Source organism: Ursus arctos, unplaced genomic scaffold (genome assembly GCF_023065955.2).
Source record: "Ursus arctos isolate Adak ecotype North America unplaced genomic scaffold, UrsArc2.0 scaffold_25, whole genome shotgun sequence".
NCBI lineage: Eukaryota > Metazoa > Chordata > Mammalia > Carnivora > Ursidae > Ursus > Ursus arctos.
This window is the reverse complement of record NW_026622930.1, coordinates 13,244,693-13,271,600: the sequence shown is the minus strand read 5'-3', so window position 1 is coordinate 13,271,600 and position 26,908 is coordinate 13,244,693. Positions and strand designations below refer to the sequence as shown.

At 49.3% G+C, this 26,908-nt stretch overlaps 1 protein-coding gene across 2 annotated transcripts in view; it reads right to left on the bottom strand.

The window, feature by feature from the left end:
* Positions 1–26,908, bottom strand: part of NRDE2 (NRDE-2, necessary for RNA interference, domain containing) — a 55,402-nt gene that overhangs the window by 12,537 nt on the left and 15,957 nt on the right. For both annotated transcript variants that reach the window (XM_026515461.4, XM_026515460.4), the window contains exons 4-12: positions 23,507–23,656; positions 17,763–18,213; positions 16,574–16,979; positions 15,061–15,194; positions 12,278–12,398; positions 7,273–7,448; positions 4,658–5,044; positions 2,996–3,921; positions 1,824–1,962 (exon numbers count right to left, since the gene is read on the bottom strand). In XM_026515461.4, the coding sequence (XP_026371246.1) occupies positions 1,824–1,962; positions 2,996–3,921; positions 4,658–5,044; positions 7,273–7,448; positions 12,278–12,398; positions 15,061–15,194; positions 16,574–16,979; positions 17,763–18,213; positions 23,507–23,656 (2,890 nt within the window). The remainder of the gene's footprint in view (positions 1–1,823; positions 1,963–2,995; positions 3,922–4,657; positions 5,045–7,272; positions 7,449–12,277; positions 12,399–15,060; positions 15,195–16,573; positions 16,980–17,762; positions 18,214–23,506; positions 23,657–26,908) is intronic.

The following is a 26,908-nucleotide window of genomic DNA, read 5'->3' as shown; positions in this document are numbered from 1 at the left end:
CCCTCCCCCGACCCCGATTAACAGGCGGCAGCCCTGCATGCGCCGTGAACACACGAGCATCTGGACGTCTGAAGATTTCCATTTCACACACGGGTGTCAAAACATATAATCTGAGCTTCTGGGTCTGATGAATAAATGTTAAAAAAAAAAAAAAAAAAACAGGCACCTGGGTAGCGCAGTCGTTAAGCGTCTGCCTTCGGCTCAGGGTGTGATCCCGGCGTTCTGGGATCGAGCCCCACATCAGGCTCCTCCACTATGAGCCTGCTTCTTCCTCTCCCTGCTTCCTCTCCTCCCCCTGCTTGTGTTCCCTCTCTCGCTGGCTGTCTCTCTGTCACATAAATAAATAAAATCTTAAAAAAAAAAAAAAAAAGACGAACTTTTGGGGCGCTTGGGTGGCTCAGTCGGTTAAGCATCTGCCTTCAGTTCGGGTTGTGATCCCAGGGTGCTGGGATCAAGCCCCACACTGGGTTCCCTGCTCAGCGGTGGGGAGCCTGCTTCTCCCTCTCCACCTGCCGCTCCCCCTGCTTGTGCTCTGTGTCAAATAAATAAATAAAATCTTATTAAAAAAAACAAACAAACCAAACCACAGACTTTTGGGTTAGTTCCTCATGATGCCGACCTCTGCCCACAGGGAGGTGCCTCGGTGTCCTGGGCGTGCCGGTAAGCTGCTGTCCTGACACGCTGCGTCCTCCCTGCCACTCAGGCCTCTCAGAGCTCAGGGGAGGCACACGGAGTTGGGATCTGAAATCTAAGGTGGGGAAGGCCCAAAGCTCTCCTGACCCATAACTAACTTTCTCTGCAACTCTTCATACCCAACTCTGTCAGGTGCTGACTGGAAAAGTTCAAGTATTTTGACTGCCTTGAGAACTTATCCAGAGGAAATAATCAGAGAGATAAGGTCACTCCTGGCCTCTAAAAAGTCCAACATTCAGTAGACAGCACTCGCATATGATTAGTAGCCTTCAGCTGCAACAGTCAAGTGGCCTAGGAGTGTACACTTCTGAAAAACCATGCAACTTGGCAGATGTGTTCCAGGAAAGGGGGCCCATCCCAACGCCAGGTCCTCAACCAAAGGCAAAGTCAACTCACAGACCCCACGGGGCCCCAGAAGCACCTTTCAGCCTCCGCACGCGTGTTAACACGATCAAACCGCATCTCCCCGTATTCAGTCACCAATCACGGTACTTTTCAGTGAAAACAAAGCTGCTCTCAGGGCGCCTGGGTGGCGCAGTCGTTAAGCGTCTGCCTTCGGCTCAGGGTGTGATCCCTGCTCCGCTGAAAGCCTGCTTCTCCCTCTCCCACTCCCCCTGCTTGTGTTCCTTCTCTCGCTGTCTCTCTGACAAATAAATAAAATCTTAAAAAAAAAAAAAAAAAGCTGCTCTGGAGAAGAGGCCTATTGTCAAAACTACCTTCTAGGGTGAATCTTACCTTTAACGTCAGAACCGAACCAGGACCTGGGAAGTCTTATGAACAGATGGCAGAGAATGAGGGTCTCTTTCCAATGAAAGCTCTTAGGCCATTTCCAAGTTTTCGGCTCAAGGAAGTCAGCTCCGAGAGCCAAAATAGGTTCTGCTGCAAGCAGCCCCGTGATTATTCCTATCACTCCACCAGAGCCCAGGGGAGCGAGCAACCTGCGTTCCCCTCCCAGGTCCAGAGAGACCTGCCAGGACTCCCCCAGGCTTCCCAGAAGCCAAGAAGGTGTGGGGGCAAAAGTCAGCCCTGCCAGCTTTCCTGGGAAGTGGTTACTGGACACCTGCACATTCTCCCCTGTGAGGAAGCAGTGGATGTCTGCAGAAAGACAAAAATTCTGGACATTTTCTTACCAAAAAATTCAAATACATTCTCCACAGTAAGGGGCACTGGCTGCCGTTCTCGCTCCGCAATGCATTTTCAAACAGGGCTTTGATCCGATGCGTCAAGCCGGTCTCAGGAATTGTGGCGTGGACCTCCCTGCCATCCACCCTGCAAGACAAAGGCTCATGTGACTCCGAGACCGGTTCTCGCGCCCCACAGCGCCCGCAGAAGAGGCAGTTGGTGACCACAAATGTCCACTCCGGCAGGATCAGCATGTCCCCAGGTCTGGGGGGCACAGACTACAGACATGATGGGGCCCCTCCAAGGCCAGAGGAAGGCAGCACTCAGGGTTCTGTGTTCTCTACACCAGAGGCTGCTCAGAGCTCCCACACAGTCTCCCTGCTTCTCTGCTTTCTAGAGCCAAGCCCACCTTTACTCAGCAGAATGACAGGAAGGAAAATCCCTTCAATTTAGGGGACGTAGGGTGAATAAAATCCCAATGGAAGTAATAAAAAACAAAGGGAAACACTTCAGAGGCAACTCTCAGTTGTCAGCTGATACGAGGTCCGAGTGAAGCCACCGCTAAGTGCGCCCGGGATAGTCACCTAACCTTCAGACACTCACACCGTTATCAAGAGACGACACATAGAACGCGATGCTGTCATCATTAGTAATAGCAACAGAGGCCATTCTCTCACACTCCCTCTTGCTCAGCACTTCCCTCCCTGGCCCCTCCGAGCAACCCTTGCAGGAGGCTGTCTGTTGTCCCCATGTTACAGAAGGGAACCTATTAGAGGGGACGGGACTTGCGGGATGTGGAAGAGCTGGGATCTGAATCCAGAGTCCTACTCCAGAGCCCCTGCTCTTGCCCACTGTGCTGTCAGCACAGCTGCTCGGACAGCTGAACGCCTGACCAGCACCACCCACACACCATAAGCAACGTTCAGTATCCCAAAAAGCACGGCCACGGGAGACGGCCACGGGAGACGGCCACGAAAGCCACTAACAAAAGCCGCTGCCACTTGCAAGGCTCCAAGGCCTCTTTCGGTAGGTCATCCTACGCCACCAGGAACACCCCCAGCAGGGCTCCGGGCGTCAGCCCGTATCCCCTTCTGGATCCTGGAGGCCTCGCAGGGCAGTGGGGTCACGGCAAGCACACCACAAAGGTCTGTGGACACGTGGACAAGACGTCTGTACTTACCTCTGAACGGTTTCCACCAGCCTCTTCCTCATTTTCTCGGCTTCGATTGCAAACAACCAAGGCTCCAAGGGTTTGGCAGACCTGGTCATGGCATCGAAGAATCTTCTGGTCTTACTGGCTGTGGGGGACCTACTCTGAATCTGTACGTAGGCCCTCCAAAGAAGCTGGTTGCCGGGGTACACGCGTAAAGCGTCCGAGAGCGCCCGGCGCAGGGGAGCCAGAGGGTACACGCGGACTCTCGTGTGGAATCGGAGCAGGCTGGTGTGCATCAGCGTGACGGCCTCGAGGACGCGGCCCGGGCCCTGGGCGCTGCCGGCGTCCTCCCGGCCACAGTCCCCCGGCGACACCGAGCCCGTCAGCTTCGCACACACCTGCTCGTAGATCCGCACGGCGGCGTCGATCCCCACGGTCAAATACTGGAAGAGCATGAAGCACTTCGCCAGGCTGGTCAGGCGGGGAGAGGAGCCGGCGGGCGCCGGGCCGGAGCTGCTCCGGCCCAAACAGTCCTGCAGCGCGTGCTCGTACGCCTTCCGGGCTTTCAAAACCTGAACGGCCAAGACCGGCCCGGAGTAGGGCCCGTAGGCAGCGCTGTCCGTCAGTCTGGTCAGTATGTGGACGGCTCGGGCCGTGGCGGCCCCGCTCGCGTCCGGCGAGAGCTCCAGCTCCAGCTCCGCGTAGAGGAGGCTCAGCTCCCAGAGCTCGCACCCCCTCAGCTCGCCGCTCCCCGCCAGGCCGAGCGCCGCGTCGAACACCTTCCTGGCGTCCTCGGTGTTGCCGAGCAACCACTCCAGATGTGCATACTGCTTCCAGAGGCAAAAATTGTTGCGGTTTTCCGGCTCCTTAAGGAGATTTTTGGCGAGTTTTTTGCAGTTCTTTCCTTGTGACTTTAACCTCTTCTTGTTTTTAGTGTGCAGACACCATATGACCTGGAAGGAAAAGGAAAGGACTCCCAAGTGCTCTGTGATTTCCAAGCAATCCCTTTGTCCTGTCCACTTCAGAAAGCCACACGGGCGTCTACACTTCCTTCCTTCATCACATGTTTGCTAAGCACTTGGGCTCACTGAGCTGGACAACAGATCAGGATTGTACCAAGGCCACCGGCGCCCCCAAACGACCGCATCCAGGTTTCCACCTGAAATCTCAGTAAACTAGGCTCGCCCGCCCCAAGTACCCTTCTCCAGTGAGAAGGGGCCACCAAATTTTCTCGCACACCATTTTCATAACACATCCTGGTGCGTGCAATCTGTGTAGCTCCAGAGCCAGAGCTCTGGGCGTTAGAGCTAATGGTGGCCAGCAGAGGGCAGAAGAGTCCATCCTAGAGGAATTTCTAGCAGACAGCAGAATAAGTAGTTTATGTATTTTAATAAACCCCGAAATCCTCTAACCCCTGCTTAAGCTTGCTTCTTCACCCTGACTGCTCGTATGATCCCAGACACCTGGCAGCAGCAGACCGAACACAATAAACGGCTCCAGTCACTGACAAGCTGCCCCCCGCCCCCCAGGCTTTCCTCCTGCCCCCTCGGCCCCTCAGCAGGGCCGCCACATACTGGGGCCTTCGGGGGTCCCTGAACAAGGAGGTGCCCGAGCCCAGCGCTTGAGGAACACCAAGAGCCCCACGATCGTTTCTGAAGCCCCCACACGGGGTGGGGGAGGCGGAGTTACCTTCGCCATCTCGTACCGTAGCCAAGAGAAGCAGAGCTGAGACCTCTCCTGGCCTGAAAACAGAGGCATCACAAGGTGAAAGATGTTGCGGATGAACTCCTCGCCCTCTCGATTGTGACCGCGGGTCCAGCGCTGGCAGCCCAGAGGGTCTGAGCGGCCAACACAGCTGACGCCGGAAAAGGACAGGTTGGGAAAAGTCAGTGGCTTTTCATCCTGAAGCCCGTTATCGAAGATGCTGTTCTCGTCCATGGCCAGGTAGAGGCAGGAGGCCGGGGGGCTGAGGCCAGAAGGCACGCCCAGGAACTGCAGAAAGGCCGCGACCAGCTGAAACTGAAGATCCCGGCTGGAGAGCTGGATCAGAGACTGCGCGATGTCATCGAACAGCACCTGTAACAGAGACACGGTGAGGTGGCCCACTCGGGAGCGTGGTTTGTTCATTGCGACAGACCAGCGACAAGGCTTCGCGACTTTCCCCACGGCTCCCTTTATGTGGATGTGCTAATGATTCAACATTATTCCAATTAAATTTTAAACAGACAAGAGCTAGGTTTCCCACAAGATGCAAAAAAGCTAGAGGCCTCGCCAGGCACCGGAGAGTTGGTGGGGAGCTGGCGGCATCCTCACGCTGCCCAGGCCCCCTCAGGAGGAGGGAGGACCGTGTGCGTGCTTAAGCCAACACCTTCCAAAGGAGCCTAATGGATTCACAGAAAATCTAGGATCGTACTCACTTGTGAAGGCACACGTAATTGCTTCTGTAGTTACTCTGATAAGTCACAATTGTCAAAACTGTTTATTAAGATAGAAGATAAGAATTTTATTATTTGGGGGCACCTGAGCAGCGGACTCCCGGTTTCTGCTCGGGTCCTGATCTCAGGGGTGTGAGATCAAGGCCGTGTGTCAGGCTCTGCACAGAGTCTGCCTGAGATTCTCTCTCCCTCTCCCCTTCCCCCCCTTCTCTCTCTCTCTCTCTCTCAATAATAAATATATCTTAAAAAAAAAGAATTTTAAAATTTGGTGGTTTCTCTGTACAAAACTGCTTTCAGAAAAGAAGAATATGCTCAAAGGTAGACAGACAGCAGCAAGGTGGGAAGGAAACGACAGCAGCCACGGACCCTGGTAAGAACAATTTGAGACCTAATGCTGACTGTCCCTGTCCGTAGCTGATTTCATGCAGTCACTTGAAAGTGTAAGGCCACGGAGACCGGCCTCTGTCTAGGGCGCTGCTGACCTGCCTGGTCTTCGAGGCTCTCGGCAAAGAGGAAACCAAAGTGTGAGCAGAGTAAAATTGGACTCCCTGGGATCGGACTCCTCAGAACCGACAATTCACCAGAAAGCTTTTTTCCTGATTAGAGAAAAAGCTAAGTGACGAGGAACTGCTCACAGAAGTTTGATCCAGAAATAAGCTTCCAGAAAACTGCCGAACTCTGAGCCTCGAGAACTAACTTCTGGAGAGGTGACCCTGGATGCTGTAAAACCCTCATGTACCAAAGACCCCCACTCTTCCCGACACACACACACACACGCAGCGCCAGTCGGGAAAGGGACGCCCCCTGCAGACTCGCCTCGCGGCAGGCCACGCACCAAACATCCTGCTTCCCTGGCGTCGCCCCTCCTTCCTGGCCCAGAGCTCCCCCATCCCCTGTGTCCTAACTGCAGCCTGGCCACCCCATTGGCCAGTCCTCAAACATTCTGGACACTCGTGCTGATCCCTGTGACTGGAGCAGAAGACCCAGCATCAAACAGTCATTCAACACCCGGGAACATTACCTAAGCACTCAGGAACATTAACTAAGCACTCAGCACCAGAAAAGCGCTGTCCGTGCACTGGTGACCCAGCAGTCAAGAAAACAGGCAGAAATCCACCCTCGGGGCACGTAAATCGCAAGGAGGGCCGCGGACAACAGACCAGGCCAAAGCTAGTGAGCCTCGTGAACACAAACACCTGCCAGTCTGTCCCTAGAGCACGTCACGTGCCAAGCAGTACGGCTGGGCTCTTAGGAAACTGGGTCCATTTCAGGCTCCAAACAGAACCTCTTCCTTTAACGTAAAACGTACAGAGCTGCTGGTGCCAGACACAGAGCAGCACGGGCCACATCATTCAAGGACAGTAAACGAGACGATGTGAGTGTCAGGTGCACAACGGCGGCTCCATAAACGCGAGCCGCGTCCCCAGCAACACCAGCTGTGCCGACTGTCCCGGCACAGCCTCTCTATCCAGCTCCCCTTGTCCTCCGGAGTCGAACCGCCACCTCTGTGAGGACGCGAGAGTGCGACGGGGAAAGTGGACACAGCTAAATAACCCAGGACAGGGAAACCACGTCTTGAAAACCCCGAGTCCTCAGGCTTCCGTGTGACAAATGAACAGAGTAGCTGGGAGACCATCTCCGGAGGGGCCTTCCCTCCTACTGGGGGACGGGAACCATCCGGTCAGGTTCCTCCAGGCTCCCACATCACCAGTGGCCAGGGAGCTTTCCAGAGACAGGAACAGACGGAGGCTAACATCTCGCAAGCCAGGCAAGTGCTCCGAGCGCTTCCTGCAGGTCGGCCCACCCCGTGGGAGTGGGGAGAAGGGAGGGACCCCGCAGCTGGTCTCCCGCCCAGGGAGGGACACTCACCTGTCTCTCCGGGTCCTCACAGTCTTCCTCGGTTTGCTTCCTGGTCTTATCAGGGCGCCAGGGCCGCCAGTGCCTGTGCTCTCGGGACCGCTCGGCGGCAAGCCAGATCTGCCACCTGGGCAGACTCTTCTCTCTTATTTCCTGGTCCTCGTCTTCCGGTTCGTCATCATCGTCATCTAGACGAGAACAAAACTTTTAGCTCAATTCACCAGCAAATAAAACCAGCACTGACACCCAACGGGTCACTGATGCCAGCTGCTGTGGTGGGCCTCTGGCGGGCCAAGACGAGGAAGACCCAGGCCCAGCCTTCTGGAACATTCAGGGACTCAGAGGCATTGAGGGACTCTCCCATCACCAGTCAGGTTCCCAAAAAAACCCTGGCAGATTAGCCGATGAAATCAGATGATTTTTAATGCTATCGTACTACTAAAATGGGAACACACGTATTCTGGAACACACCGTCCAGCAGAACGTTCTATGACGACGTACTATATACCTCATATGTCTAACGTGGCAGCAACCAGCCACATGTGACCTAGTGGGCACCTGAAATGCAGCTGGCAGAACTCAATTTTTTACTTTATTTCATCTTAATTTAAAGAGCCACACGTGGCCAGTGCCTTCTGTGCTGGACAACACAGTTACAGAATGCTAAAGCACACGTCATAGCAGCACTGCTTGAGATTTTCAGCCAGTGGCCTGACGATTACAACCTATGTCCACTTCTCAAAAAAAGTCAATTCAAGATACCCTGTACTTTCACTTGGTTTCCTAGCTCTGAACATGCAGAATGGAAGAGGAGAAAAGTCTTGAGTCTTCTGGAAAGTGAGAATTTAAAAATAAACAAACAGGTATATAAAATGGTACGGCTACCCCAGAAAACAAGTGGGCTGTTGCTCATGAAATTAAACATGTGTTTACTACAAGACCTAGCAACTGCACTGTTGGGCGCTGATTCCAGAAAAATGAAAACCTACGTACAAACACCTGTACATGCCTGCCCACGGCAGCGTTATTCGTAATGGGCAAACTCTGGAAACAGTCCCAGTGTCCCGCAGGTCAACGGTGAAATTAACCGCAGTACGTCTACACCATGGACTCCTACCCACAGTACATGCGAAAAAACTACAGAGGCGTGCAACAATTCGGATGACCTCGGGAATGATGCTAAGTGGAAAACAGCCAATCGTTAAGAAGTTACACAGAAAACAAATGTTGGCAAGGACTGGAGAAACTGGAACCCTTGTGCGCCGATGGTGGGAATGCAAAACGGTACGGTCCTGTGAAGAGTACAGCGGTTCCTCAAAGAATTTTATTTTATTTTGTTAAAGATTTTATTTGTTAGAGACAGAGAGAGAGCACGCGCGCACAAGCAGGGGAGAGGCAGAGGGAAAGGGAGAAGCAGGATCCCCGCTGAGCAGGGAGCCCGATGTGGGGCTCGATCCCAGGACCCTGAGATCATGATCTGAGCTGAAGTCAGACACTTCACCAACTGAGCCACCCAGGTGCCCAGGTTCCTCAAAGAATTTTAAAAACTACCGTATGATCCAGCATTTCCACTGCTGGGTATAGAAGCAGAAGAACTCTAAGCAGGGTTTCAGATACGTGACGTGCACACCCATATTCACTGCGGCATTATTCACAACAGCAAAAGGTGAGGCAACGCAAGCGTCCACCGACAGATGAACAGGTAAACAAAGCGTGGCGTCCACAGTGGAATCCCACTCAGCCTTAGAAAGGAAGCACTGACGCGCTAACTGGACAAGCCCGGGGACACGATGCTGAGTGACAGAAGCCAGTCACAACACAACAAATACTGTCTGCTTCCGCTTACGTGAGGCTCCGAGAATAGTCAAATTCACTGGGACAGAAAGCAGCACGGTGGTCGGCAGGGGTATGGAGAGCTACCCCTTCATGGGTGCAGAGTTCCAGCTGGGGAAGATGAAAATGTGGTGGCGATGGACAGACGTGAAGACAGTTGCACAGCACCATACACATGGTCAATGCCATTGCACTGGGTACTCAAAAAATGTTTTTTAAATGGTAAATTTTGTATATGTTTTACAATAGAAAATCGTTTTTTTAAAAAGTCACAGGCCATGAGATTTCGTTTATATGACATACGGGAAGTAACGTGACAACATAATAACAGTGACGGGAGGACAGATCAGCGGTCCCCCGAGCGGGGCGTGGGGGCGGATATGGCTACAAGGGAAAGCGTCAGGGAGCTCTGTGGTGATGCATCGTTCTGTATTTGACCGTGGAGGTGGTTACGGGAAACTGCACAGTACCGAACACGCATGCTCACGAGTGCTCGTAAAACCTGGAGATGTGCATACGCGCTGCACACTGCACTGGGCCGGGTTCCGGGCTGTGCTACTGCACCCAGGTACTACTGCTGGCGGACCTGGGCGAGGGGGGCACAAACCCCCCTGTGTAGTTACTCCCCAGCTTCTTGTGAATCTCTAAGTATTTGAAAATAAACGAATAACAGGGACGCCTGGGTGGCTCAGTCGGTTAAGCGTCTGCCTTTGGCTCAGGTCATGATGTCAGGGTCCTGGGATCGAGTCCTGCATCAGGCTCCCTGCTCAGCAGGGATCCTGCTTCTCCCTCTCGCTCTCCACACCCACCCCTCCCCGGCTTGTGCACGCACACGCACTCCCTCTCAAGTAAATAAACCTTTTAAAAAATAAGTAACAAAAACTTCACAGAATTTAAATGTTTGACACATATACTAGCATTTTAAACGCAAGATTCTATCTAAATGCTCTTCTGAATTCTCAGAGAAAACTAAAATTTAACCATTTATCACCTTCTTCTAAAGACCTACGTTTAAGGTAATCCTTTAATCACACTGAAAACCTCTCATCACAAGAGAAATTACGTCTGTGAGTCACACATCCAGCTTAGATATCTGAACTTATTACATTAGAAATTCAAAAGATTAGGGGCGCCTGGGTGGCTCAGTCGTTAAGCACCTGCCTTCGGCTCAGGGCGTGATCCCAGGGTTCTGGGATCGAGCTCCGAGTGGGGCTCCCTGCTCCGCTGGGAGCCTGCTTCTTCCTCTCCCACTCCCCCTGCTTGTGTTCCCTCTCTCACTGGCTGTCCCTCTGTCAAATAAATAAATAAAATCTTCAAAAAAAAAAAAAAAGAAAAGAAAGAAAAGAAATTCAAAAGATTACATGGTTTTGGAAAGACATTTATAAATATATAACAATACAGACCAACAGAAAGGGAGGGTGAGAGAGAAATAGTAAGTAGTGATACATGAAGAAGAAACACCTCAGAACCAATGATAAATACCAACTACTCTCCACTTGCCAACCTTGTCAAGATGGGACAAGAAAACTTAAAAATAAAAGAAAAACAAAGAACAGTTATCAACTAGTTTTCTGGAAACAGTGTCCCTGGGACACTGCTCTGTGAGAATTCTACTTTAGTCTCATAAAAATGCAGACTATGATGAACTTTAGAATTCTATGCATTCTATGCATTCTAGGAATCTTGTTCATTAAAACAGACAAAAAACCCTAAAAAGAGAGAATCACCCTGACTTTGTACTCACAGAAAAGTCACTACTAAAAAGACTCCCGGGGGCATCTGAGTGGCTCAGGTGGTTGAACGTCTGAATCCTGATTTTGGCTCAGGTCGTGATCTTGGGGTTGTGGGACGAAGCCCCACATCGGGCTCCACGATCAGCATGGAATCTGCTTGAGATCCTCTCCCTTTGGCCCTCGCTCCTCTTCCCCCCAACCCCGAACTCGCACTTACTCTCAAAAAAAAAAAAAGAAAGAAAAAAGACTTCTATGTTTTGGTCCTTCGTGTGGTCTTGCAGACTGAGTGGCTAAAAGGATAATAATACCTACTCCCACTTTGCCTTGTAAAAGTTATTTTTCTTCATATATGAAACCACTGGTTAGCCTGACAATGATTCCAGTTCTTCCTGGGAGAGAACAACTCAAGGAAAGTCAAACTAGCTGAGCCAGGTGAGGAGTAACCATCCCTGCCGGCGTCGCACAGAGAAAAATTACCCCCAACGCGCAAAGGGCCGGAGACGCCACTTGGCCTGGAGCGCTGCAACGCCACACAGACCGGAGCTAATCCAGAGTTTTCATTCCTCGAAGAAACCAAGGCTCACGAAGGGGACATCTGTGAGAAGAGGCCAAGTCTGGGCCTCTCTCCCCCTCGCACTTTCAACAAAGCCAGGGGAGGAGCAATTCCTGACGTGCTGGGAGCTGCGCGGGCCTAGACGGCAGCCACGCACACGCGGCTCTGGAGCGCTTGCCTGCGGCCATCTGAAGTGAAATGTGCTGTAAAGTGCAAAATACACCCCAGATTTCAAGGAGTTCATGTGAAAAATAAAATGCAAAAGACCTCAATTTTTTTAATAGTTGTATGTCGAAATATCAAGTTTTTTGACATATTGGGTCAAACAAAATATATTATTAATGTTAATTTCACCGTTTTACTTTTTTAATGTGGCGACTAGAAAATGTGAGGTTACTTTTGTGGCTTGAATTATGTTTCTACTGGACAGAGCTGTCTCAGGGTGTAAATCCAGAAAGTACTTTGCGGTCATTTAGAATGACAGTTACGTAAACGCTAGTTAATAATTATTTTATAGTATTCCTAAATAGGGAAGGCTTCTTCAAAGGATTTGATGGTCCATACATGGCCAAGAAAACAGACCGTCCTAAGGACACACTAAATGGGGTGGGGAGGGGAGGATTCGTAAGGAGGAGCAACCTTTTAAAAGGAAAAAATGAAACTTACTTCCTCTGGGAAGAAACTCAAACCCTCCACAGGGTTGCGGGGTTGACCCTAAGGGTGAGAGACAGTCTATTCTCCCAACGCATCCGCTAATGTATTTTTGAGATTTTGATGTTTCTACAGTGTTCTTAAAGACTGACAAAAGAGCTTATACATATAAACAAATAATCAGAAAGACGTGAAAATACATTCCAGAAGAAAGAGGCGTACGCATCCTAACCGAGAGGGGCCTTACCTGGACTGACGACCACCCAGCCGCCGCGCTCCTGCTGGTGCATCCACGCTCTCCAGCCTCGGGCGCCCTTCTCCCCGGCCCGGGGCTCCCCGCTGTCCCAGAAGGGCTCAAAGAATTCCACCTGTTCAGGTTTAAAATAGGGAGGTGAGCCTAACTTGTACAAAACTGCTGAGTCATTGAGCAAAGTCCGTCCTGATCAGCATAAGAGGGGCTTGTGGCTGAAATCTTCCTTGTCACCAGTCTTTCTTGTAGATATAGGATACACCCCAGAACAGAAAAAACAATGAGCTCGTGTGGCAGGTGGCCTTCAAGATAGCCCCTGTGACCCTACCCCTGCCTTGTGGCATTCACACCCCTGGGGCTGGGCCTAGTGACCTGTAACAAACAGATCCGGCAAAAAGTGACGGGTTACCACTTCTGAGTCTGTTACAAAAAGAGCGGCCACGTCATGGAGAAGGGCCTCCAGCTGGGTAGGAGAGGAATGGTTTCTCAGAAGTTCTGACCCTGGTAGGCCAGTCTAAATGGGGACAGGGACACCGCCACTCTCCCTACAGCCACTGGGCCCCTCAACACATGAAATCATGTCGTTTTCAAGATCTTCCGAGGAGAAGGGGATTCAAAGTTTCAACAGGACAGACTGGGAGCTACAGAGGGCATGACCTCTCAACTCCGTGTTCCTAAAATCTGGCACAGTGCCCAATACCTAGTAGGGCCTCAATAAACACTTGTTGGCACAGCGCTGCACGTGGCAGGCATCCAGGGAATAAAAAGGTCTGCGTGTTAAAGCCTGTGATCACACCTCTGCTCTCATGCATTTGGGCATTACGTCCGCTGTGTGGTGACCAGTTCAGCGCAACAAGTAATTCCCCGTAGAGGAGAACGTGAACACAGCGATGAACAGGAAAGCAATCGTGTTATCAATGGACAATAAGGACTTTTTTTTTTTTTTTTTGGTATTTTAATTTTTTTTAAATATTTTACTTATTTATCTGAGAGAAAGAGCGAGCGAGCACGTGCACACAAGCAGGGGGAGCAGCAGGCAGAGGGAGAGAATGAAGCAGACAGCCTGACTCGGGGCTTGATCCCAGGACCCTGAGATCATGACCTAGGCCGAAGGCAGACACTTAACCAACGGAGCCACCCAAGCACCTCGACAACAAGGACTTTAAAAGTGAGCCAACCACTTGCTCAAGGAAAGCTTTTGTAAGAAACCTTTAGAAGATGACGAGGCTCCCAGTGGCATGCTGAGGGCCAGGAGCCGCAGGACGGTCCGGCCTGAGCCCGGGGCGCTGCACGCACGCCTGCAAGAGGGCTGCGTCCAGGAGAGCCCTGGGAGGGCAGGACAGGGCTATGGTCTGGACACGGCCCCGTACCGAGTGCCTGGAAGCCACCTCGGGAAGGGGAGCTGGAAAGACCACACTCCCTCTGCGCAGTCTTGCTCTTACAAGAGGGAGGGAAGAAAGTGCACTCGAGAAAAAGAAGTGTAGTTTTTTTCAAGTGTGATAGTTGGAACTGATTTATTTACTCCACAGAAACACAGACCACACTCGGCTTCCTCATGCTATACTGCTGTTTCCAGGAACAACGTCTCTCAGTTTTAAAGATATGGAAAAAGAAAAAGCTTTATTTCAAAGTTGTCTTGTAAATGCTTTGAAACTACACGTGCTGTTAGTACTGAAAACCTCAAGATCACGCAGCAAGCTCTGCTGACACTTGCGGGGGAGTGGCTCCTGACGTTTCACGGTCCCGGGCAGTGTCCTCCCCACGAAGAACTGTTCTCATCACACTCCGTGATCGTCAGCAAAGGGCCAGGATGAGGGCCGTTCTGATCGTGACCCCGCAACCACACACCCAGGGCCCCAGAGCCTGCCAAGACTGACTTCGGAAGCCCGCCATATTCTTAAAATAGCACACCCGGTCTTAAAATAATTTTATCTGGCTCATTATACTACTAAACAGGTATACTAATATTAACCAATATTCTTTAACCCAATTTCATCTAGGAAAAAAACAGATAAAAATAATGATGATAAAAATAGTCTTTAAAGGCATTTCAGGCACATTCCACAAGACGGAGATCTCAGCCTCCCGAGACGTAAGTTCACTATCAACTCAGATATCCTATCCATCTTCCACCAGACCCCTTTGCAAAGTAGGAAACGGAGATTTCTTCCAAGGGAAAAGGGAGAAGGCAGCTTTCTTATACGGGTAGCTCTATGATGACGTTTTTTATTGCTTCTATACCACAAATATGGGCAATGTTCACTTGTCATCTAAATGACACCTCCCCGATCAGGATCAGTGTTGACAAAGTGCCAACGTGCACCATCGTTTGCAATTCCCGCAAAGGTCTCACGCAGCGGAAATGCTAACTGGGAAAGGACCTAAGACCCAGATTAGAATGCACAGAGGGAGGAGACAGTGAGACGTGCTCTAAAAGGCAGGGCCACTGTTTCTCTGCCTGGTGGGGACAACTAGCATTGAAACAAGGCCCATAAGTAAGAAAAAATAAAAGGGGGGGGGACACAGTGAGTCTTTATACTGGGGGGAGCAGATCTTTCATCTCTCCAAGTTCCACTACCTTCATTATGGAATTTTTCTTAGATCACCAGCATATTCTGAGCCCCAGTTCTCCGCAGGACTGATACAAAGGTGGTAAAAATACTACCACCACTTCCCATTACCCACACTTGCCCTGAGGAAAGAGAGGAGGAGAAAGGGAGGGGGGAGGGAGGGCGGTAGAAGGGGGAGGGAGAGGTCGGTCTCACAACTAGAACCCACACCTGTCCTTTGGTAGGCAGGTCTTTCACGCTGTCAGGTTTGAAGAAGGTGAAGTCCACCATGGCCTGGAACAGAGAGACGGCCTTCTCAGAGTGGCCGGCCTGCCGCAGGAAGTGGCAGTGCTGAAGGAACAGAGCTGAAAGCAGGGAGAGCAAGAGGGAGAATCCCGGTTAACAACACGCAAGGGAAAGGACACAACTTCTAAAAACATGCATTTCAACACCGAGAACATCTTTTCTCTCAAATTAGTTAACTGCGATTATTTCAAAGCTGTAATAATACGTGTCCTTGTTAAAAGGACTCACCATAGAACTGTAATCAAAGTACATTTATTCCAATTCTTATAAGAAACCTTCGTGGAACCCAAATATTAACAAAAACTATATATGTTGCATAAAGATAAGGCAAGAGGTTGGTCTGAACAGTTATCAAATATTCAAAGCTCATTGTTTCAAGAAAAATTCTAGGAAAAGGATGGTACAGATTTTCATCAGAAAGCAAAGATCTGCGCTCGATGGATCACTAGATGGCATTATTCACCAGCAATCTTCATCATCTGTTCGGGAGGCCAATGCACACAAATCAAGGTTCCATCCATGAAAATTCCGGCTTGTCTGAACCGTGGTGCGATTCGGACTGACTGAACAACACCAAACTACCTGAGCATACGACAAACGATACCAAATATGAGGCCCTTTATGTCAGTGTCGTAAATGCTTATTATTTCTAGAGCAATATATTCATATCTTTAGAGGTTAGCAGAAATAGCAAGGTTTTGACCAAATAAACGCCTACTGTGTGTGGGACACGGAGCTGCACTCACCACGGGCCAACCTCTGTTAATGTGCTCGATAACCGTATAAAGCAAGTATTATATCGCTGTGGCCGAGCGAGAAACTGGAGCTCAAGCAGGTTAGGGAAATATGCAAGGTCACAAGGTCACGACAGAACCAGTGAAGGGCAAATCCCGGCTTCAGGTCAAGACTGATGATCTCCAGCTCCTGCGTGACAAGCCGCCTTCTGTACCTCATTACTGGACAAAGTGCACATTCTAGGCTCCTTCGGGACACACCAGGAATGTTCACGGTATAATAATATCGATAACTGCCTCTGTGCGCTGATGCCCTGCCATCAGGGCATCCCCACGAACACCACCGCCCGAGATCCCAGAACGGGTGAGATGAGCAGACAGACATCTCAACAGGGAAGGCCACGGACAGCCACAACAGCCGAGGCTTGACTGTTTCCCTGGCTAATAAGCAGAAAAGCTGGAACTTCTAGGCCAGGGAAACCTTACTACCTTTACTGGCTCTGAGGCCCCCTCCTCACCCCCACCAAGAAGCTGGAGAAGGGAGAGTCGGTTCTAGTCCAAAGGAGTCCCAATACTTTGTTTAAATGCATTTTATCAATTTGACGTTTCTAAAATAAAACCAAAAACAAATCTTCGTTTTTGACTGGAGCCAGAAGCAAGCGTAAGTCCCCCGACACACGCGGAGCTGGCGCTCGGCCTCTTACCAAACATCGCGTCCTCGGTGCCCGGCAGGGCGGGGTGCGACAGGATGCTGCCGTCCTTCACCGCAGACAGAGTGCTCAAGCACTTGCCGTAAAGACCGTGGATCTTCGATACGGTGAAGGTGCTGAACTGGCTTTGGCAAAATAAAAGGTACTTCTGCCAAAGGGCCGTATTGTTGGGGTGTAAAAATATCAGTTTCTGCCACTCCTTGACCAGCGTGGAGGGCTCCCAGAACTCGGCGCACACCTTCAGCTTGGCCAGCTTCAGCTCCACGGAGCTCTGGTTGCTCTCGATGGCCCGCTCCAGGATGGCCAGCTTCTTCTCCAACACCAGCTTCAGAGACCTCCTCCGCTTCTCCTGCTCGCCTTCCTCCACGGCATACAGGCCGGGGCTTTTCAGGACCTCGTCCTTGAGACAAAATCGTCAGTTCACACACGAAAGTAAGGGAGCCTCAAAATCCCACCACCGCTACAGACACTTCCGAGCACCGCTGTCCAGCGCCTCCCAGAATGAATGGTCATTCAGCCCTTCTTGGTGACCACTGGCTAGTCACGATTCTTCCTGAGTGCAAACTCCGTTCCTCGGGTGCCGCTGTCACCCCCTACGCTCGAGCGTGTGTTGACTTCACCTGATTGACCGTCTGCGCTCCGTCATGAGTTACGTGACAAGAGCGAGCACGCCACCCCCTGAGTACTGCTTCTCAGGAGCCAACTTTACCCATAACACAGCCAAAGGTGGGGCAAAACAGAACTGCACGAGCGGTTCAACAAAGAAAGTAAGTAGGACGAAGACAAAGCTGTGTGTTTCAGAAAGGGAGCAGAGCCCCAGCTGGGTCGACGGGGGAGCAGCGCCTTCTCTTCCCAATTCTGCGCATTCTGCGCCCTGCACCCCTCACCCAGTGAACAAGGGCCCTTCTTCCCAGATCCTGTTTCAATTTCACCTTCTTTTAGAAGCCCTTTCCTGCTCCCTAGAGGCCGGCCCCCAAATTACACATGAAAGCGCTTACTCTTCACATGGCAGGCTTCCTCCTGGGCTGGAAGCAAGCTCGGGGCAAGAGTGACAACGTAAGGATCTTCAAATGCCCAGGGCCAGGGTTCCTCCCAGGGGCTCGAAAACAGCTGCAGAGCGAATCGGTTTGCCCCAAACTGGGACAGTCATTCTAAATAAGAGAACCGGGACAGCGCTACTTACCTGAAAAGCCACGAACGCCATCCAGAGCTGGGTATCGTGAGGATTCTCCCGCACTCTCCTGTTGAACTCCTCCACCTTGGCCTTGAGCAGTGCGTTCTCTCTGTCCGTCTGTGAGTCTGGCTGTTTTGCTTCTTGCTCTGAAGGACCCTGTCCTTGTAACCACTGTGTGGTGGACTGATCGTAAATCCCCAGAGGGTTCAACCAGGTCGTAACGGGTGGAACCACATCATCCGAGCCCTTCACTGGGATAAACGAGACTGGCTCAGATGAGGGAGGTTCGGTTTTACCGCCAACGGCAACTCCGTCAATGTTCATTAATCCTACGCTCTTCTTCGTAAAATAGCGCTCAGCATGCTTGTGTGAATGCTTCTTTTCTGTGGAAGCCCCCTCCCAGGATATACGCTGCTTCTTAGGATTAATGCCCAGGCAGGAGTCTCCTTTCCTCTTGTACCTTGTATTTGAAAAAGAAAGAAAGTTACTGAGGGAACAGGTGCACCAGCTCTGCACCACTGGGCTCAGCAGACCTGAGCTCTTGTGAGGCAAGTTAACTGCGTGTTCAAATTCACCCTACCTCCCGAGTGCTTCTATTTAGAGAAATACGACAATCAGCAATTAACTTTTTCTGTGTTTGACTTATTCCTCTAAACACCAATTCTCTGTTAACAGAGATCATGCCTGCCTTCCAGATTCTAGTAATTTCTATTTTCCTGGAGTTTTGTAAAGTCTGTTCCACACATTATGTCACTGATGGTCACAATCATACGTAACAGACAAGGTGGAAATCCTCATCCCCTCTTTTACATTATTCCTAAGGACACCGGAACCTTGGGTGAGATGGAGTCACCTGTCTCTTACACTGGTTCGTTTTCCTCAATATAGTCCTGTGTCCCCACTTAAGAAGGAAACGGGGAGGGCTAAGATTGTATTTTTAATCCTGAAACAAAAGTGTGTTGAATAAAATTACATGTGGCTGTTTTCTACTCTAGGGGAAGAGAGGCTGGGTTCTAAAAGGCCTGCATGGAGCGTGCAGGTGTCTCTGGAATCACACTCACGACTACTGAACCCGTGCATGGAGGCCAAGGGAGACCGTGCACTCTTCCGTACGTTACACAAACCACCAATTAAAGAACGGGCAAAGGATCTGGACGGAATTCACAAAAGACGACATGAAGGGCCAATCGGCGTATGCAGAAGTGCTCAACATCATTAATCATGAGGGAAACACAAATTAAAACCACAAGGAGCTATGCCACGTACCCGCCGGAATGGCTAAAATTAAACACCGACAATGCTGAACACCAGCGAGCAATCTGCTGGGGAACCAGGACTCTCACGTGCTGTTAGTGAGAACGGAAACTGGTACAGTCACTTTGGGGAAAGGTCTGGCAGTTTCTTGAAAAAAACTAAACTTAGACTTACCCTGTGACCCAGCAATTCTATTCTAGGCATTCCCCCAAGAAAAAGGAAATTGCATTTCCACACAAAGACTCGTGTGCACAGATATTCTCAGCAGCTCTATGGCTCACAGCCGAACGCTGCGAAGAATCCAGGGGCTCACCTATAGGAGAACACGGGTAAACACACCGGTACAGCCACACAACGGGACGCGACCGGCACTGAGAAGCCACAAACTACCGACAAATGCCGCCAAGGGGCGCGATGTTGAGAACACCACACTGACTGAAAGAAGCCAGCCCCAGAAGCGTACGTACTATAGGATTCCATTTATATGGAATTCTAGAAGAGACAACACTAATTGAGGATGGAAAAAAATTAGAACGGTAACTGCCCCTGGGGAGGTGGGGTGTGGACTGAACGCAAGAGAGCGGGAGGAAACTTGAGGGGGTGGGGGGGTCACAGCTATGTTCTATATTTTCAGACAGGGCTGGATTATATAGGTGTATGCATGTGTCCAAACTCAGCAAGTGAAGATTTGTGTTACATTGTACGTAAAGTTTAAGTCCAAAGAAAAAACTACACAAATCTTCAACTGCAGTTAAAGTATTTAGGGGGCAGTATGCTGAGGCTGGCACCGAAAAAATAAGATGGGTTGCAGGACGGATGGACAGACAGACCTGTGATAAGGCAAGGGCAGTAAAATATTAATGGTAGAACGTAGAGGGTGGGAATAGGAGCGTTCACTATAAAATTCTTTCAACTTATGCTGTATTTTTTTAAGTTTCCATAAATTTATGCTGTCGGGGGGGGAAAAAAGGAGAAAGCAGCTGCCATCTTCCATCATCTTCCAGAAAGTTCTGCCTCCACCTCCCCCTGGTCCAGGCCCAGCACCTCCTTTGCTTCCCCAGAGTCAACAGGTGTCTGAGAAGCCACCCTCCCAGCTCTTGCACGCACACAAACCCTTCCTCTCTCCATCCTCTCCCCCAGACCCTCCGAGGTTAACTCACGACAATCTGTCCCCTATCCGTTTAGGAGTCAAAACAACTTTTACGAGGGGTAAGGAGACAAAACAGTGCTTCAAGAGCTCTAAACACGCCCATCGTTCTGTAAGGAACACACTGTAAGTAGAACTAGTTTTGTTCTCCCCTTAATTACTATTTTTTTTTTTTTGCTAAAAATCAACAGTATTTCAACATTCACATAATCTCTTAAAAAAAACGTTTACAGAGTTTTCTGACTTTAAACGTGCATTTGGTAAAGCTGATTTAAACAGCTGCATTTTATAACGTAAAAATGATAAAGGAGAAAAAAAGAGTCTTCCTGATCTGTATTATTAAGCGCCTGCTTTCAGATACGTGTGCACATGTGTTCATATGTGTATACACACCTCTTTTTAAAAATAGTTGATACACAGCTTCGGGCTTTCTTCCCTACTTTCACGCACTTCCCCATACCATTCGTTTTAGAAAATACCATTTTTATTGGCTTTGAAATCGGTCCATTGGAGGGTAAGCCCTCATCTAGTTAACATTTCTCTATTGTTGGACATTTGGGTTTTATCTAATTTATCATTTATCATAGAATCTTAATTGGGCAGAACCTAGGATGTAATTTGATGCAATATTCCCCCAAATGAAGGCATTTTTTCTGTAAAATCCTTATCAAATAGTCAGCTGGTCTTACCTGAATAATTCCAGAAGAAGGGAACCCCACTTCAGAGGTCCAGTGAATGATACCATATAGACATTTAATTTAAATGAATTCAGCTACAGGAAAAGGGAAGGGAAGAAAGAAAAGAAAAGAAAGAGGGACAGGGCCTGGGAAAAGACTATATTTAAATTGAGCACACACTTCTGCCCTGAATTCACTCAGTGGCTCTGAGGCCCAGAGCGAGCTGGGCAATAATAAATTTGCCTTTCCTTCAATGACTTCAATTCACACATGCTGTCATGGTGGCAGTCTACCTCGGTCCAAATTCCAACCCCATCATCTACTAACTAGGTGACCCTGACCAAGTTATTTAAAACAAAACTCCAAAACCTGTCTGTGCCTCAGTTTTCTCATCCGTGAAATGGGGATAATAATGGTACCTGTGTCACAGAATAGCAGGGATGATCAAAAGGTTTATATATTTCAAGTCCTTAGCCATAGAGTAAGCACTAGATAAACTAAAGTTATTATTATTTTATAAGATTTGGCTCCCAAACATAAGCCAACCATTTCATCTGGTGTACAGCTAAAGAAAAAGACTCTTGCCCACGAACTCTAAGCCCCGCTCACCACAATACGCTAACGCATACGAGGTCACTGCCGGGAGGCTCACACTATTAGAAAATCTGCTTTGATACTAAGTCAAATCTCACTTTCTGGAACTTCCACTCATTGATCCTGGTTCTGCATTCCCGAGTTACACAGAACACTGTCAATCCACCTTCCAAAAGATGGTCCACTGGAGCTTAAAAGACACTGACCATATTGCTGTCATAGGCCCAATGCCCACAGGCCTCATCTGGTCCTCACAGGACGGTGCCAGCCGAGTCCTCTCAATGCTCCTGATTTGTTAGTGCCCCTCGAGAAGTGTGGAAATTCGCGACCTGACAAAACACACCCCCTGTCCTCTGACCAACTCACAGTGCCATGGGATCCATACTTCCCTAGATCTGGATGCTGACAGCAGTACCGCTGTTAATCACCTAACTCACCAAAGCTTTAGGAATCCGCGGGGAAATCACAGCAATGCCCCAGCCCTTCCGCCAGCATCTTCACAGTTTAGATTAGTAAACTTCTCTTGTTACTCTCCTGCTAAGGTCTGGGCCACTCATTAGCGGAGATTTAAGAGTCAGTCATTGTGAATATTTTTCCTTTTTCATCTATGAATAAGTAATAACCCTTTATCTTTGCAAACTAATTTCTAATTCCTAGCGCTGTTGCCAGCGGAGGGTAAGGCACAGCAGGAGGTAACAAATGAAGAAACAGAGGCTCGGACAGGGTTAGTGACTCACGTGGGATTACATGCTCAGTCAGCGGCCAAGTGAGAATGAGAACCAGAGTCCTCCGTTTCCCAATCCGGAAAACATCCTCCCACACAACCGAGCTCATCTTTGTTTGTGGACAGGAAAAGAACATCTGAGGTTGGAGGAACACAGGCTCCCCGAGAAAGCGGCTTCCTGGCAGCTTACCCTCTCTGAGGTTCCTTCTCCGTGTTCATGAACCGAGAGTGCCGTCCTCCTCACCGAGCAGCTGTGAGGCTCAGACAGGCTAAGAAGCACGGGCTCACAATCCGCACTTGGGGCTCAGTGTTCGCTGGCCTCCCATCTTTTCCTGGGTCCTACCACGTCTGGGGCACCACACCACGGGGCCGTGGGAAACCGAACACGACTTTAAGGAGTATTAAAAGTATTCAAAAATCTATGAATATATTTTAATAGTCGGTTACTCTCAGCCATGAGGTTTTAGGAGACTGCATGTAGACATAAATACGCACTGAAAAACCACGGATATACACACGTCGTAAAGGAAATCTCAGCTGGAACCGCCTATGCGGTGAGGAACAGCGTCGTGATGAATGACAGTTAAAATGTGGAGGTGCAGCAATGTAATGGAGACCGAAATTTATTTTAAAAAGTAATCAGCTCATAAAGAACGATAATGGTCTCCTCTTGGCTTTACATTCCAATATTCTCTACCTTCAATTTTCATTACCTGTAAGCTGTCTGGAAAGAGAGATTGTGTGGTACTGTCCTTTATGTTCCCAGCAGTGTCTTACAAACTACTCAGTGCCTAAGAGATTTAATAAATACTTAAATATTTTTGACAGGTTAGAGGAGGAAAGTTTAACAAACTAATTACTGAAGTGAATACCATCGCCTCTTTCTTTGATTATCTGGTGACGTATGCTGGAAGCATTTTGGAAAAGTCATTACCACCTAATGTCACTTTTAAAAAGGCTTACTTGGGGGACAGATGAATAAAAAGCTTTTGCGACTTTTTAAAATGGCATATAGATCAGACCAAATGGTTTCTGGATAAGTTTGTCACAACTACTTATTTTAAAGGTGTTTTTAGATTTGTTCATTCAACAAGTAGTTACTAAAAAGCCACGACGCCCGGCACGAGGCCGGGCACGACACGTGAGTGAGACTCCTCACACCTGGATCCTGACTTCAAGGCCTGAACTTTCGCTCCAGCGTGTGACATAAGACACGTGCCTCAACAGCTCAGTGATGGGGGACAGGCATCAGAATCCAGAAGGGAGCCGGGCAGACAGAGACCGCGCGGAGAGGGTTCGGGAGAGAAAGAAGTCACTTCCCACCAGTGAAGATCAGGAAAGACACCGTGACACGTACCTTGCTATGTCTCCTCGGTAGAGAGACTTATACTCCCAGTTGGCCGGATCCGGTTTCTTATCTGTTCTGAAGGTTTCTCCTGTCAGAGCCTGAACATCCTCAAGCCACACAGAGCGATGCCCAGTATCAGCAGCAGCGTTATCTTCTTGACTGTGGGACACAGGGAGGTGAGGGACAAAGAGGGAGAGGCGCGTTGAAATCTTCTAGTCACATTGTCCACCTCTTCAGAAATATGAAAGGTAAACACTTCAACACGGATGCTCCGCACAGCATCAAACACACGGAGGCACGTAGAACGGGCACGTGCCACAGACGAAGAGGACTCCTGCTGTGGAAGAAGCTTTAAAACATGAAGCAAAAACTGTCATCGCTAAGTGGCACCTGACCAAGAAGTCACCTTACCTCCAAAATTAACCTGACACAAGAGTTCTTTTTTATGTTTTATATATTTTTATTTTTATTATTTTTATTATTTTTAAATATGTTCATATCTTATTTTTTAAAGATTTACTTATTTATGTTAGAGACAGAGAGAGAGACACAGAGAGAAAGAGCGAGAGAGAGAGACAGCACGCAGGGAGAGGCAGAGGGAGAAGGAGAGAAGACTGCCCGCTGAGCACGGAGCCCAGAGCTCAATCCCACAACCCTGAGATCACGACCTGAGCCGAAATTAAGAGTCGGACGTTTCACCGACTGAGTCCTCCAGGAGCCCCTAGGTGTTGTTTTTAAATATTCCATTAAATGACTGTAACTAGAATTTCAAATATACTTATAAGCAAGTTTTCTTAAAAAAAAAAAAAATCAAGTGGGTCACCCTTGCTTAGCCTGTAACTCATCTCAAAGTGCTCAGATTATTCCACTCAAAACCTAAGAGCAGCAGCAAAGCCGCAGCTCCGAATGGCTCGGTCTCGCATATCATCTTCAGGCTTGGTCTAAGTCACGTTTCTACAGCCTGGGCGCTGTGGACGCTGTCCTGCCCGTGTGGACGGACCTCCTCTTCCACACCAGGGCCAGAGAGAGCCACTGCGAGACAAGACCCCTACTCACCCCGCTGGACCAAGCTAGCGTTGGCAGCCTTCCAGCGGAGGCGCAACTGGAACCAGTTCCCCAGGAGTCAAACAAGAGGGGGAGGGAGAGTTTTTCTGGCATCTGACCTCTTCCCTCCTCTAAAGAAAATGAGGTCTTCATGCTGCTGGCGCGAGAAGCTGCCAATATGGTCCAAACGGCCCTGAACCTTGTTCCATCTTTGCTTTCTGACTCTGCCCAGATAGAAATAAAGATTCTAAAGGCTTCTAAATCACCCTTGGCTGGGAATACAGAGGAATGGCATTTCGGGGACACAAAGTAGCTTTCAATCACTGTTTGCTGAATAGGTTAAAATACAGGGTGATTTTTAACACATTCCCCCACAGAACATCTGTGGAGAGTTTTCTGTTTTCTTTCTCTGTAAGGGGCAGCAAAGGGAAGGAATGAGATGGATGCATTCCAGAAAGAAATGGAAAGGGAGAGGGAGGAGGGAGCAGACCACCCCTGGGGAGTCAACAAGCTCTGATCCTCTCCTACTGGGTACTGAGGTCAGGAAGCAGGATGTGGTCTGGGCTGCGCCAAAGGAAGGATGTGCCTCCCCCTTGAAGGTGAAGAGCTCACTCTAGGAGACAGAGGTCCCTGCGATGCTGTATCCCTGGGGGAAGTCGTCCCTCCGTCACCCTAAAACAGAGTTCCTATAGGGTGCGCTATACCCCCGCGAACCCACTTTCCTGACACCACAGAAATACTCTCACAACTCACTAATATCTTAGTTCTGGTCTCCATGGAAACAAATCCTCCAGGTCATCTTCCCAGGAAGAGACTACAGAAGTTCACAGTAAGAAAGTAAAAGAGAAGAACAAGAACAGTCGATTTTGATCTTAATGGGGACATTCTGAAAAGTGTCTGTGAACTTAAATATGCCACCTGGATCACAGAACAATCCAGAGGCTCTAAAGCTCACCTCCGATGTGATTAAGCACAGGCTGAAAATAACTCCCTTCCAAGTTCTAATGGTAGTTCCTGTGTGGGTTCAGAAAATCCTTTAAAACTCATTTTCCTCAACTGTTTGAAAAAAAAAAAAAAAAGGACTGGTAGCTAACAGTGAGTTTTCAGAAGAAATAATGATTAATGTATGTTGAAGACATACTGAAAAGCAAAAATATCAATAATGTATTCATTCGTTCACCCAACAGAAATGTACCAAGTGTTTACTATGCATCGGGCCCTGTGCCCACCGCCGAGGGGACACGAGGGCAAGCGAGACAGGAGTGATTCCTGCCCACAGAACCTCGGTCACAGTCAGAACCTTTTTATTCTCCCCTCCTAGAGCAAGCCTGGGTTACAGACAGAGTACCCGAGACGCAGAGATGGCTGACTCCGTCTGGACGCCCTGCGCCACGGTGGCCTGCAAGGCTCTCCGCGGATATGGTGGCAGAAGGATCCGGGAGGACTCCGTGTCCGCCCGTCTGATGGTGACTCTGTGGGTCAGATTCCAGACTCACTGCACCACAGAGATCTCACTAAGCAAATAATGGGACTCTAAGCAAGTAATGCCTGAAGAGTCAAAAAAATCTTAACAGCAATAAATTTAAGTATGGCTTGCACAGGGACTTCAATTTTCTCTCTTCTAGCCCATATGAAGAGAAGAAAAAAGTGAAATGAGAAACGACTCAGGTAGTTCCCATGTGCCACCTGTTGTAGGTGAGGGAGAAGGGCCCCCCGTGGGGCAGCAGAGGAGACGAGGCAGAGACGGGGAGCCGCCAGTGAGCACCTGCGCTGTCATCGCTCTAGAACGATGACAGCAACAGGCTCGAGGGTGACAGGGGAGCAAGATGTGGGGAGAAGCAAAGCCCCCAGAAAAGGAAATACTGTGGTCACGGGCCAGTCCGCACCTTCCACACAGTGGAAGAAAGTGCTGGAAAGAAATGTGAAGTAGGAAAAGGACAAGAGTGATGATGATTTTAAGGGTTACGCTACCCTTAACCAAAGCGTGTGTGTCCACCCAGCGGCCTGATGAGAGCGATCGAAAGAAGAGAGACTATGGAAGAGAAATAAGACATTCCTCTTACTCTGACCCTCACAGACAGGACCCTTAACTAGGTAGCAAACTGGTCCAAATTCCCACGGCATGGCCCATCAGTCATCTTTCAAAATCCTAAAGACTTTTTGTCTCAATCAGATCTTGACACCGTCATTACTGTGTCTAAATAACATTTCTCAAATAAAATCACAGCCATAGCTTTTTTAATGAAAGTTTGCGTCATCGTCTTTTTTTTTTTTTTTTTTAATGTTGACCCAATGGTAGACCTCTGTTTGGGCTTTTTTTGAACTCCATTTGACTGAGTGGCTAACTAGTCATTCAAATGTCTCATT